At 43.4% G+C, this 13,321-nt stretch overlaps 1 protein-coding gene across 1 annotated transcript in view; it reads left to right on the top strand.

Annotated features, from left to right (window-relative positions):
- Positions 1 to 13,321, top strand: part of ITGA8 (integrin subunit alpha 8) — a 175,690-nt gene that overhangs the window by 128,870 nt on the left and 33,499 nt on the right. Inside the window, exon 26 of the mRNA XM_075922446.2 lies at positions 6,784 to 6,909. Within this exon, the coding sequence (XP_075778561.2) occupies positions 6,784 to 6,909 (126 nt within the window). The remainder of the gene's footprint in view (positions 1 to 6,783; positions 6,910 to 13,321) is intronic.

Genomic DNA, 13,321 nt, shown 5'->3' with positions numbered 1-13,321 from the left:
AGAATCTATGCTCGATTTAGAGACTGGGCAGATGGCAAATGAGGACCTCAGAGATGCTGTGCAGCAAGAGCAAGAACTTATGACTAGCACAGGACATCGTGTAACAACAGTGACATCAGAAGCTGATATTGGACTTCTTGATAAGAACAATGTTGTTCAAATGCAGTCATTCCTCAAAATTAGTTGTTTTCAGATTCAAAGTAATATACCAAAAGATGCTGAACATCATGCTTTTCCGACTCGTCTGCTGATAAAAACACTTCAAATCGACAGATCTACACAAGAGACTGGCTCTGCTGGAGCATGGGAAAGCAGGCTCTGTATTGTGTACCCTGTTTCATTTTTAAATGCATTTTAAATGTTTCATTTCAAAATGCATCAGTACTGTCTGACCCGTCTGGTTGGAGCATCCGTAGAGGTTTGAGGAAGTTGAAAGACCGAATTCCTGTACATGAAACTTCAATATCACATAAAAATAACTGTTAAATGGAAATCAACTAGTAGAGCAGCACTGGCTAACAGTTCAATTGAAAACTTACTCCTGAGTGAAATGAATATAGAAACTGATAACTTGAAAAAACTCCTTGAGTGCATATTGAATGTCATTCTTTTTCTTTCTGAACAAGGATTGGCTTTGTTTGTTCCAGTCAACATATCAATGACCCTACAAATTGAATTTTCTTGGTATACTTGAGCTTCTTAGCAAGTATGACCCACTTTTATCAGGCCATAGTAAGTGTGTGCATGAATCATAAGAGAGCGGAAAATGCATGCAAGTCCATTATCTATCAGAATACAAAACAAGTTTATTGAGCTGTGTGGGACATTTGTGCAAACAACAGTTCTTGAAGAGATACAACATGCGAAGTACTTTTCAATTATTATTGATGCAACACCAGACTCTTCTCATAAAGAACAGATAGCCTTGGTTGTTCAATATGTTAAAAGTGCAGGAAGTTCAAAGGTTTCAATTGAAGAACTATTCATTTTGTTCTAGGATTTCATGGAAAAAACCTGGAAAAGAAATTGCCACACATGTATTAGAAATTCTGGAAGGCTTCAGATTAAATTTTCAAGTCTGCATTGGCCAAACTTATGCCAATGGATCCATCATGGCTGAGAAGTGCAACAGAGTATACACAGTTTTCCTGAGCAAAATCCAAACTGCATTTTCTCCAGTTTTGGCAACCACCCACTAAATCTTACTGGCATTGATTATGCTGAGTCATGCAAGGAAGCAATGGCATACTTTGGAACAATCCAGCAACTGTACAACCTCTTCAGTAGCAGTCCTAGAAAACGGGAAATTCTGAAGCAGCATCTGCCGGTTTTCCTTCACAATATGTCAACAACGAGTTGATCAGCACAAATTGATGGCATTAAACCAGTTGCACACCATTTGCACTCCATGAGAAAGGCTTTAAATGAGCTTGAATCTCTTATTCTCACAGCACAGGCTTGCACTGAGCTTAAGTCAATTCAGAAGTGTATATCCAAATTTGAATGTTTTTCATTCCATGTGGATGAAGCTGCTAAAAATGATCCACAAAACTAATCTTGTAATTGAAGCATGCAGTCCTTTCTGAGTCCAAATCAGTAGCGCAGGGTATTGACATTTCTTCTGAGTTTTCCACTCATCACAGCCTAACATCTCAATCGGAAGCAGAAAGGCACTAACGAGTCAATTTTTGTTGTTATTATTGGCTCCATCAAATCTGGTCTTGCATGTCAATTGAAGTCACTGTGACAAAGTTGTACCTCTTTTGGATTCCTTTGGGAGTTCAGAGGAATAAAGATCTATATTCAGAGGTTGAACAGCTTCAACAAAGGTACAGCAATGAAATTTGAAGAGATCTGTGACAAGATTGTCTTCCTGAAATATATACATTCCACCAACTTTAAATCGGACTGCAAGCCAAAAGAATTGCTTCAAGAAATATTTGATCTTGGCTTGTCAACTGTATTTTCAAATATCACAATTGCATTTTGTATTTTTGTCAGTCTTCCTACATCAGTCACTTTAGGTGAATGCACATTCAATGTGTTAAAACAAGTAAAGAACTATATTCATTCTTCAATGGGACAAAAGTGTTGAATGGGTTTGCAAGGCTTAACATTAACAGTGATGTTGCATGTAAATTAGGGGTTTTTTTTAATTATAAACAAGTTTGCACACAACAAAGCCAGAAAAGCATTCCTAAAATGAAGAGGTTTGCTTGCAGTGGAAACTCATAATTAAAGTTACATTTTTAATATACAGTCTATTGGTATAATGACTTAATTGATAATAAATAAATGTCTCAAGTGTTCATTTTCATATAGAATCATAGAACTGGAAGAGACCTCAGGAGGTCATCAAGTCCAGCCCCCTGCCCAAGGCAGGACCAATCCCAACTAAATCAACCCAGCCAGGGCTTTGTCCAGCTTAGACTTAAAACCTCCAAGGATGGAGATTCCACCACCTCCCTATGTAACCCATTCCAGTGCTTCTCCACTCTCCCAGTGAAATAGCTTTTCCTAATATCTAGCCTAGACCTCTCCCACTGTAACTTGAGACCATTGCTCCTTGTTCTGCCATCCATCACTGCTGTGAACAACCTTTCTCAGTCCTCTTTGGAATCTCCCTTCAGGAAGTTGAAAGCTGCTATCAAATCCCCCCTCACTCTTCTCTTCTGCAGACTAAACAAATCCAAATCCCTCAGTCTCTCCACATAGGTCATGCACTCCGCCCCTAATAATTTTGGTCTCTCTCTGCTGAACCCCCTCCATGCATCCACATCCTTTCTATAGTGGGGGGGGGGGGACAGAACTGGACACAGTACTCGAGATGTGGGCTCACCAAAGCCAAATAAAGGGGAATACAGGCAGTCCCCAGGTTATGTACAAGATAGGGACTGTAGGTTTGTTCTTAAGTTGAATTTGTATGTAAGTCGGAACTGGTACATATTTTGGGGGGAACAGGGGGCTGGAATTAGGAGGAAAGGACCCTGATTCTCATACAACTTCCTTATTCTAAGATAAACACATACTGTTTTGATATGAAGGTTTTTTTGGTTGATATTTTAATTAAAAATTGATCATAAGTTTCAGTGTTTCATGCTATATCCAAATCTTCCTTTTGGGGTACCTGAAAGATCCCAGTTATTCATTTAATAGTCTGAATCTTTGTTTTTTATAACTAAAAAAAGTTTATTCAATGCATATTACTGTTCCAAATAGAATTTGCTACAGGTGGTTCAGTGAAATGGGTATTAAGTATAATCAATAGTCATTGGAGAGCACAGTGAAATATTGATACAATCAAAGCTGTTGTTGTATTCTGCTGAGCAGAAAATGGAAATCCCTTCCTGTGAAGTGTGTGTGTGAATTTATCCACAGGATTAATTTTAAAGAAAAATTCTGTGTTGGGAACAGGAGTTTAGCCACAGGTGGGTCCTCATTGTCCACTCACCCACTTTGCAACCAGACCCATCCCCTCGGGGCTTACCCTGCTCCGCTCCAGCCAGGGTGTGGGGTTGGGGCTTATCCCCTCTTCCCTTCTGTCCTGCTCCTCCCCATTCTTGCCCACCCATATCACTGGGTAATTTTTCAGCTTCACCTCTGCCAGGCTGTAAGGGACTTGTTAATTTCACATGACGCTAACAAGATACTTGCAGCTCTAGTGCTGAAGAGGGAAAGAGCTGTTGCTCCGAAGGTGGGGACTGTAACACAATGGGTCTCACTGCCTGCTGCTCCTGCTGTTCCCTAGGAAATTAATTTTTCCGCTCTGGGGTGCCCCCTTTTGGCTGGTGTCTTGTTCCCCCCAGGAGACGCGCATCCTCCGCGGCGAGAAAAGCCGCTCCGCGTCTCCCTGGTCTGCTGGGAGGGGGGCGCTAGCTCCGCGTCTCCCTAGTCTGCTGGGGGGAAGCACCCCCCCACGCCGCCGGAGGCAGCGACAGTGGGGGAGGCACCCCCCCCCGTTTGTAACTAGGGATTCGGATTGATGTAACCCGGGGACTGCCTGTAATCACTTCTCTGGATCTGCTGGAAATGCTCCTTCTAATGTACCCTAATATGCCATTAGCCCTCTTGGCTACAAGGACACACTGTTGACTCTTATTCAGCTTCTCATCCACTGTAATCCCCAGGTCCTTTTCTGCAGAACTGCTACTTAGCCATTCGGTCCCCGGCCTATAAACATGCTTGGGATTCTTCTGTCCCAAGTGCAGGACTCTACACTTGTCCTTGTTGAACCTCATCAGATTTCTTTTGGCCCAATCCTCTAATCTGTCCAAGTCACTTGGGACCCTATCCCTGCCTTCCAGCGTATCTACCTCTCCCCCTAGCTTAGTGTCATCTGTGAACTTGTTGAGGGTGCAATCCAGCCCCTCATCTAGGTCATTAATAAACACGTTGAACAAAATTGAGGCACTCCCGTAGAAACCTACCACCAACCTGACATCGAGCCATTGATCACTACCTGTTGGGCCCAACAGTCTAGCCCAACAGGTCGGTTCCGCATGGCCCCTGGTCGGTTCCTTCAGCACCAAGAAGTTATCCCCAACTACTTTCTGGATTGTCTGTGGACTGCTGTATTGGTCTCCCAACAGATGTCAGGGTGATTAAAGTCCCCCCATGAGAACCATAGCCTGCGATTTGGAAGCTTCTCTCAGTTGTCCGAAGAAAGCCTCATCCACCTGATCCGGCGGTCTATAGCAGACACTAACCACAACACCACCCCTGTTGATTCCACCTCTAAACTTTCCCCATAAACTCTCAACAGTCTTTTCTCCCTCTAAATACTGGAGCTCCGAGCAATCATACTGCTCTCTTACATACAATGCAACTCCTCCTTTTCTCCTTCGCCTGTTCTTCTTGAACAGTTTATACCCTTCTATGACAGTGCTACAGTCATGCAAGTCATCCCACTAAATCTCCGTTACTCCAAACGTATCATAGTTCTTTGACTGGACCAGGGCTTCTAATTCTGCCTGTTTGTTTCCAGGTTTCTTGCAGTTGTGTACAAACACCTTAGATAGCCAGTTGATCATCCTACCTATTCCATTTGAGTCAGGGGTCCTCCTGTGTTTCTCGTTCCTACTTGTGTTTCTTCCCCATATCCGACTTCCTCACCTCAGCGCTTTGGTGACCGTCCCCCAACGAACCTAGTTTAAAGCCCTCCTCACTAGGTTTGCAAGCCTGCCTGCAAAGATGCTCTTTCCTCTCTTGGGTAGGTATATCCCATCTCTTCCTAACAATCCTTGTGCCCGGAACAGATCCCATGGTCGAAGTAACCAAAGCCCTCTCAGACACCACCTGTGCAATTTACTTCCTCAATTCGACAATCCCTACCTGGACCTTTTCCTTCAACTACAAGGATGGACGAGAACACCACTTGTGCTTCAAATTCCTTGATCCTTCTTCCCAGTGCTACATAATCTGCTGTGACCCACTCAAGGTCATTTTTGGCTGTATCGTAAGTTCCTACATGGAGAAGAAGGAAGGAATAGTGATCCGAAGGTTTAATCACTTTTGGAAGACTCTCGGTCCCATCCTGAATGCGAGCTCCCAGTAAGCAACACACTTCTTGAGATTGCAGGTCTGGACGGCAGATGGATGACTCAGTACCTCTTTGCTGGTGGTCGGGGACTCCCTCCTCCGATCTTCTTCTTTTTGGGGGGAGGGTTGTGGAACCCCCCTCCCTAGGACAACATATCCCATGACTTCCGGTAGATGGTGTTCCCTTCTGATTTCTTACCTGAGGGGTCACTGCCACAGCATTCTCCACCTGTTTGGTATTTTTTTTTGGTTTTAGTATGACCTTCTGGATGAGACGTTGGGCACATTGGGAGCCTGTGATGGGCTGGAACCTCTAAACTCAAAGTAGCCCAGGCCTCTGCCATTCTCTGAGAGGGCCTGCCTATATATTTTTGTTAGTCTCTAAGGTGCCACTTTTTTTTAAAATAAATGCAAATTTTGAGCTTTAGAGTTTAAATGCACAACAGCCTATAAAGTCCTTTAATCTGAGGACCTAAGGAATTGTTTTGGGTGTATTTAGGTGAATTCCTTTCAGATCATATCACAAACTTCATCATATATTTTGTTACAAATTGACTTGATAAAAATGTGCTAAATTAGAAAATGTATCTTTCCTTCCTGAAAAATTAAGATCCGCTATATATCTCTGGAGGCTTCAGGAAAGGTAAAGGAAGACAATAACTGCCTTTTATATAAACTAAACACAGAACTACCAACAATAAAAACACTTTGGCTCTGAGCTTTGGTTCTTACATTTTCTGTATGTGGATAAGTCACCCAGGTGGTTTTTTTTACTAACATGGATAATTTTTATTATAATAATTAATCCTCCAGAAACAACCACCAAAACTGAGAATAGTAGAATGCAGATATTTTTGAATGCTGGTAAAACCATTAAATTCTTAAAGCCAGATTCTGATCTCTTTTAATGACTAGATTTCAGTGAGAGCGGCTTTGAATACACAATGTAACAGAGATCAGAATCTGGGCCCAAGAATCTAGCAAAAACAAGTACAGAATTGAAACTGGCTCCAGTAAAGAATGTCTGGAAAAAAATTATCTAGTGCAGTGCATATTGCTGGCCACCATCCTGCTGTAATATTACCAATTAAACTGCTAGTAGAACAAAGTGGTATCTAGTCTCATTGTAGTGCTATTAAATTAAAAACCAAGCTAGTATAAAGTTCAAGTTCCCCAAGAAGGTAACATATCTGTTAAAGTAACTGTATGGTATGTCATTCCAGTTCACTGTCTTTCTTTTTCCAGTTTGCTATTCCACCGGACACGCCGGAACTCACTGCTTTTTTACATAACTCCACTGTTCCTCACTATGTTGGACGGAGAGATGTCACCATGGTGGAACCGCAAAGAAAGAGCCATTCAAAAATATTGGTGAGCTCACTGAAATGAATAGTGCTGGAACTTTTCAGACTTTTAATTTCCTCCTGTTCTAAGTGACAAGTAAATGATGGAGCAACTGACTATTAAATCTCTTGTCTTGACATGTTCTATGTATTATATGCTGCATCATTGGTTTTCCTGTTTTTTTCCCAGACAAATTATAACAGATCCTTTACATAAGGATCTTACAACCTAAGACCCCTGTAGCAGATTGTGGCAGGACTCCTTGGCTGTTGCCTCTGCTAGGTCCACAGAGTCACTCTGAGACCCTGGGGTTAGTAAACATTGACGAAGGAAGAGCTACCTCCTTTCTTCCATTCCATGCCTTTTCTCTTTCTTTCTGCTCCCCCATTGGCTTCCTTTCCCTGAGGCTTTTATACAGCCCCAGTCTAATTAGATGGCAGCTGTCTCTTCTTTCCCAGTTTGGGACAGGTTATCACCAGCCAGCTCTAATTTAGTCCCCTAAATGGGAGCTGGTGTGATAGAGGGCTAAATCAGTAATCCTTTGCCTTGCACCCTGTCAGAGACCCAGTACAGCAGTTGGGAGCCACACACACAAAACTCTTTACTCATGAATTGCCTCAAGTGGTCTCTTCCCAGGTTCTGGGATTACGTGCACACACATGACTCTGTTCATTCTTGTGGTCTTTCATGAGACCATGGCCTAAAATGATGAAACACGGTGACACTTTTAAAATCTATGCATTTATTTTGTTAATGGGCCTTTAACATTTTCATAAAATTATTAAATTCAGCTACTGAAATACACCAAAATTACAGCTCTGTCTCATAACTATTGTCAAGTGCAAATATTCATTCAGTAAACACCCAACACATTCTTGGGCTTTGAGAAATGTCCAGTATTTAGTTCTTTAAAGTATCATAAGCCAGCAAAATAGGTCTAGTATAATTTATCAGTTTTTTTATTTTTCATGGGTCAATATCTAACAAATCAAAACTGCCGGGGCTGTAAAATGTGGGCAAGTGCAAAGCTCTCTAAGGCCCAGTCTCAAAGCCTTCTGGGAAATGAACATCTGGATGATGACATGCCGTCAGTCTGGTTTTTGTTGGTCATACGTTGAATACTCCATGTTTTAGCGCTTTCAAGCATCACAATTATCAGATGCTTTTGCCTAGAGGCTGTATTTCTAAATCAGTGACCCTGAGGCCATAAGCTGGGATTCTTGAGGCCATCATTTCCATTTATTTTTATTAACCCCATCCTGAGCTTATTTCCTGCTGCACAGTCATCTATTCTATGGTTCACTCTCAGCATATGTGAGCCCCCTCACTTATTAGTGGAATTTGGCACATATAGTCAGGAAAGAAAGATCTCCATAGGCCTAAACTCTGCTTGGAAAGTAACAAAAAAGAAATCTTTAGATGATGTCTGAGAGAGGAATGTAACTATTTTTAAATGGGAGTAGTCCAAATCTGAATTTAATTAATGACTTATTTTAATTAAAAATAGAATCACAGTAGCACTGATTTCATATACCTACAGTCTTGTCTTGCATAGCTCTTTCATCACCATAAAGACCAAGAAAAACATCACACCTTGGAAATACGACGAGGAGTCCTGTGGCACCTTATAGACTAACTGAAGTGTAGGAGCATAAGCTTTCGTGGGCAAAGACCCACTTCATCAGATGCATGTAGTGGAAATTTCCAGAACATGCATCTGACGAAGTGGGTCTTTGCCCACGAAAGCTTATGCTCCTACACTTAAGTTAGTCTATAAGGTGCCACAGGACTCCTCGTCGCTTTTGCAGATTCAGACTAACACGGCTACCCCTCTGATACCTTGGAAATAGTTCAAGGCTGCATAAAAAATCTAGACTTGGGAAGACATACCATTCAGTACCACAAAACTTTGAATCCATTTCTCAGTAATGCCTTAATTATTAGTTATACGCCTCTGTAACTAGTCTCTTATGTTGTCAACGCAGAAATTACTTCAGCAACTGTGAATGGTTAACAAAGTTTAAAAGTATGTACAGTATTTGCATCATATTATGTACTACAAAATAATAAGAACCAGAGGTTTTTCATCAGCTTGATCCAAACAGACAACAGTTGATTGATTCCACAGAAATATAGGACCTCACAGCCTGGATCAAACTAGCAGTCCAACTAGTCCAGTATTGTATTGTTTACAGTAACTATAGTAGAAACAATAATCTCTTCTGAGGGCATGGAAAGTGAAGAGGAAGCTTGCAGCTTAAGATGCAACAACGTAGAGAGTTGTAGGGAATACGGTTGTACTTGTGTAGCACTTGTAACAAGGCAGGAGTCTTTTTGAAATCTGTTCAGACATAAAATATATTAGCATCCTATTCACAGAAGTGAATTTTTTTCATCACATTAACTTTTTGCAGTGTGGTCTCTGAAAGAGGATGTTTTTACAGAAAATATGTGATAGCACTAGTGAAGTGCTACTGTGTCTATAGAGGTAACTTCAAGACCATCAAAATCACTTGACATCACCACTGTGAATGAAGTATGTAGTTCTGAGGGGCAAACTGTATTATACAGAAAATGGACCAGTCAAAACATCAGCCTTTCCTCCTGAACTGAGTTCAGACCTTTTAAGGTCCATCTGTTTGTGAGTGAGGCTTTTTTTTTTCACTTCCCCTTTGCCCTCCCCATCCCCTTCATGGAGTGTGTGCTGTGATTGGCAGGTGGAAACTGTTGGCTTCTAATTAAAGTTTGAATTCTAGAAGCCTCTGCTGATTGGCTGAGCCTTGGTAGGGGGAGGGACTTTCAGGCACTCCAGGGCTTTATAAGGCAGTGGGCAAGTGACCAAGGACAGGTGAGTGCTAACAGGGAGTTTAGAGAGGGAGTTTGGAAGGGGAGAGGATAGGGCGTGAGGTTCTTTTGCCTTTCTTTTTAAATCCCTTCTCCAGGACAGCAGCGATGGATGGTGATAGGTCTGCTGTTGTTACTTGCATGGCATGTGCCATGTTTGTCTTCCTCCCAGAAGAAAGAACAGATTTTATCTGCACGAAGTGCAAGCTGGTCGACATTTTGGAAGAAAAAGTTAGAGCACTGGAGACCCAAGTGTCGACCATACACCCGATCAGAGAGGATGAAGACTTCCTTGATAGAAGGCAGTGTTTAATCCTTGAAGCACGGCAGGCAGAGAAGCCAGAGAGGGCAGTATGTGACCAGGAAGAGAACTGGCAGCATGTAACTTCTAGAAGGGGGAAGAGGCCAGCATGGGAATCCCCCAATGCTATAGAGGTAAGTAATCGCTTTCAGGCTCTCTCCACAGGCTCTACAGTGCTGAATGCTTTGGAAGGGCCCTCACAAGGAAGAAACCAGAAGGGAACACCATCTACTGGAAGGCATTGGGATGCATACTCCTAGGGTAGGGGTTCCATGGCCACCACCCCCAAAAGAAAATGACGGGTGGTGGTGGTCGGGGACTCCCTCCTAAGAGGGACTGAGCCATCCATCTGCTGTCCAGACCTGGAATCTCGAGAGGTGTGCTGCTTACCGGGAGCTCACATTCAGGATGTGACTGAGAGGCTTACCAAACTTGATCAAACCTTCGGATCGCTACCCCTTCCTGCTTCTCCACGTGGGAACTAATGATATGGCCAAGAATGACCTTGAGCGGATTACTGCTGATTATGTAGTGCTGGGAAGAAGGATCCAAGAATTCGGAGCGCAAGTGGTATTCTCGTCCATCCTCCCTGTTGAAAGGAAAGGACTGGGTAGGGATTGTCGAACTGAGGACGTAAATGCGTGGTTGCGCGGGTGGTGTCGCAGAGAGGGCTTTGGTTTCTTCGACCATGGGACTCTGTTCCAGGCACAAGGATTGTTAGGAAGAGAAGGGATCCACCTAATGAAGAGAGGAAGGAGCATCTTCACGGGCTGGCTTGCAAACCTAGAGAGGAGGGCTTTAAACTAGATTCGTCGGGGGACGGTGACCAAAACCCTGAGGGGAGCGGGAAAGTCGGATACTGGGAAGAAATGCAGAGAGGAACGAGCAAGAAAGGAGGACCCCTGATTCGAATGGAGAAGATAGGACGATCAGCTGGTTACCTGAAGCGTTTGTACACTAATGCGAGAAGCCTGGGCAACAAACAAGAAGAACTGGAGGCCCTGGCCCAGTCCAAGAAATATGATTTAATTGGGATAACAGAGACTTGGTGGGATGACTCATGTGACTGGAGCGCTGTCATGGAAGGGTATAGACTGTTCAGGAAGAACAGTCAGGGGAGAAAAGGAGGAGGAGTTGCACTATGTAAGAGAGCACTATGATTGCTCTGAACTCCAGTATAAAGAGGGAGAAAAACCTGTTGAGAGTCTATGGGTTAAGTTTAAAGGAGAAAACAACAGCAGTGATGTTGTGGTTGGTGTCTGCTACAGGCCACCGAATCAAATGGATGAAGTAGATGAGGCTTTCTTGGGACAACTGAGAGAGGCTTCCAGATCTCAGGCCCTGGTTCTTGTGGGGGACTTTAATCACCCTGACATCTGCTGGGAAACAAATACGGCAGTACACAGGCAATCCAGGAAGTTTTTGGAGAATGTTGGGGATAACTTCTTGACACAAGTGCTGAAGGATCCGACCAGGGGCCGTGCGCAGCTTGACCTTCTGCTCACAAACAGGGAGGAACTAATAGGGGAAATAGAGGTGGGTGACAACCTGGGAAGCAGTGATCAAGAGATGGTAGATTTCAGGATCCTGACCAAAGGAAGAAAAGAGAATTGTAAAATAAACACCTTGGACTTCAAAAAAGCAGATTTTAACTCCCTCAGAGATCTGATGGGCAGAATCCCCTGGGATGCTAACATGAAGGGTAAAGGAATCCAGGACAGCTGGCAGTATTTTAAAGAAGCCTTATTGAAGGCACAGAAAGAAACCATCCCGACGCGTAGCAAGAGAGGCAAACATGGTAAGAGACCGGATTGGCTTCCAGGGGAAATCCTTGGTGAACTTAAGCACAAAAAGGAAGCTTACAAAAAGTGGAAACTTGGACAAATGACCAGGGAGGTGTTTAAATGTCTAGCTCGAGAATGCCGGGGAGTTATCAGGAAGGCAAAAGCGCAAATGGAATTGCGACTGGCTAAGGTTCTGAAGGATAACAAGAAAGGTTTCCATGGGCATGTTAACAAGAAGAAGGTGATCAGAGAGGGTGTGCGGCCCCTACTGGATGAAGGAGGTAACCTAGTGACAGATGATGCAGAGAAAGCTGAAATATTCAATGCTTTCTTTGCCTCTGTATTCACGGACAAGGCATCCTAGTGCGAACTACCTAGTCCGTGCTGCGTGTAGCCACGCGGCACGGAGTCCGCACTAGCGGACATTTAAAAATGGCGGTGCCCAGCTTTATGCAAATGAAGCCCGGGAAATTCAAATCCCAGGCTTCATTTGCAACTCCGGTTGCCTACATTACCACCCTAGTTCAAACTAGGGTGGTAGTGTAGACATACCCTAAGTGACGCAAGATGGGATGAAGATGGACAGCCCTTGGTGGGTAAAGAACAGGTTAGGAACAATTTAGAAAAGCTAAACATACACAAATCCAAGGATCCGGACTTAATGCATCCAAGGGTATTGAGGGAGTTGGCAAATGTCACTGAGGAGCCTTTGGCCATTATCTTTGAAAAGTCGTGGAGATCGGGAGAAATCCCAGATGATTGGAAAAAGGCAAATGTAGTGCCCATCTTCAAAAAAGGGAAGAAGGACGATCCAGGGAACTATAGGCTGGTCAGTCTTACCTCGGTTCCTGGAAAAATCATGGAAGGGATCCTTAAGGAATCCATATTGAGGCACTTGGATGAGAGGAAAGTGATTAGGAATAGTCAGCATGGATTCACAAAGGGCAAGTCATGCCTGACCAATCTGATTAGCTTCTATGATGAGGTAACTGGCTCTGTGGACGTGGGAAAGTCAGTGGATGTGATATATCTTGACTTTAGCAAGGCTTTTGATATGGTCTCCCACAATATTCTTGCCAGCAAGTTAAGGGAATGTGGATTGGATAAATGGACAGTAAGATGGATACAAAGATGGCTAGAAGGCCTGGCCCAGCGGGTAGTGATCAATGGCTTGATCAGTGATCAATGTCAGGATGGTGGTTGGTTTCTAGCGGAGTGCCCCAAGGTTCGGTTCTAGGACTGGTTTTGTTCAATATCTTTATTAATGACCTGGATGAGGGAATAGAATACACCCTCCACACGTTTGCGGATGACACTAAACTAGGGGGAGAAGAAGATATGCTTGAGGGCAGAGATAGGGTCCAGAATGACTTAGACAAATTGGAGGATCAGGCCACAAGAAATCTGATGAGGTTCAACAAGGACAAGTGTAGAGTCCTGCACTTGGGACGGAAGAATCCCAAGCATTGTTATAAGCTTGGGACCGACCAGTTAAGTAGTAGTTCTGCAG

This window comes from Pelodiscus sinensis, chromosome 2, assembly GCF_052426305.1.
Source record: "Pelodiscus sinensis isolate ZL-2025 chromosome 2, ASM5242630v1, whole genome shotgun sequence".
Taxonomy (NCBI): Eukaryota; Metazoa; Chordata; order Testudines; family Trionychidae; genus Pelodiscus; species Pelodiscus sinensis.
This window is presented reverse-complemented; position numbering and strand designations above follow the sequence as displayed.